Source organism: Alligator sinensis, unplaced genomic scaffold (assembly GCF_000455745.1).
Source record: "Alligator sinensis unplaced genomic scaffold, ASM45574v1 scaffold1660_1, whole genome shotgun sequence".
Taxonomy (NCBI): domain Eukaryota; kingdom Metazoa; phylum Chordata; order Crocodylia; family Alligatoridae; genus Alligator; species Alligator sinensis.
Window position 1 is genome coordinate 96,073 of NW_005843061.1, and position 418 is coordinate 96,490.

The 418-nt window shown below is 75.8% G+C and overlaps 1 protein-coding gene across 1 annotated transcript in view; it reads left to right on the forward strand.

Moving 5' to 3' along the window:
- Positions 1 to 136: 136 nt before the first annotated feature.
- SLC4A2 (solute carrier family 4 member 2) overlaps positions 137 to 418 on the forward strand; it is a 13,194-nt gene continuing 12,912 nt past the window's right edge. Inside the window, exon 1 of the mRNA XM_025193521.1 lies at positions 137 to 307. Coding sequence (XP_025049306.1) covers positions 137 to 307 — 171 coding nt within the window. The remainder of the gene's footprint in view (positions 308 to 418) is intronic.

The window sequence follows — 418 nt, forward strand, 5'->3', positions numbered from 1 at the left end:
CTGGCCCGGGGAGCCGCTGAGGCCCCAGAGGCGGGGGCAGCGCCGCCGGCCCCCCACACGGTCGTGCTGGAGCTGCGCGTCAGCACTGGGTGGGGGTCCCTGCGTATGGGGAGGGGCTGCAGGGTGGGTGGGCCTGATGCCCCTGCCCCATGTTGCCCCTATTCTGGCCCCCACGGCCTTCCCCCACCCCATCCCGCCTGGGAAGTGCCCAGCGGCCCCCCGGGCATTGGGGCACCAGGGCCCAGCGCCCCCCCGGACGCCTGGGTCTGGCAGCGTGGGGGCAGGGCGGCCGGGCACCCGGGGCTGGGTGAGTAACCGTGTGATGGCCAGTCATCGCCGGCCGGCCCCTACCCCGTCGCCTCCCGCCCCTCACGTGGCCACGGCTCACGGGACCATAAAGCCTGCAAGGACCGCGCGG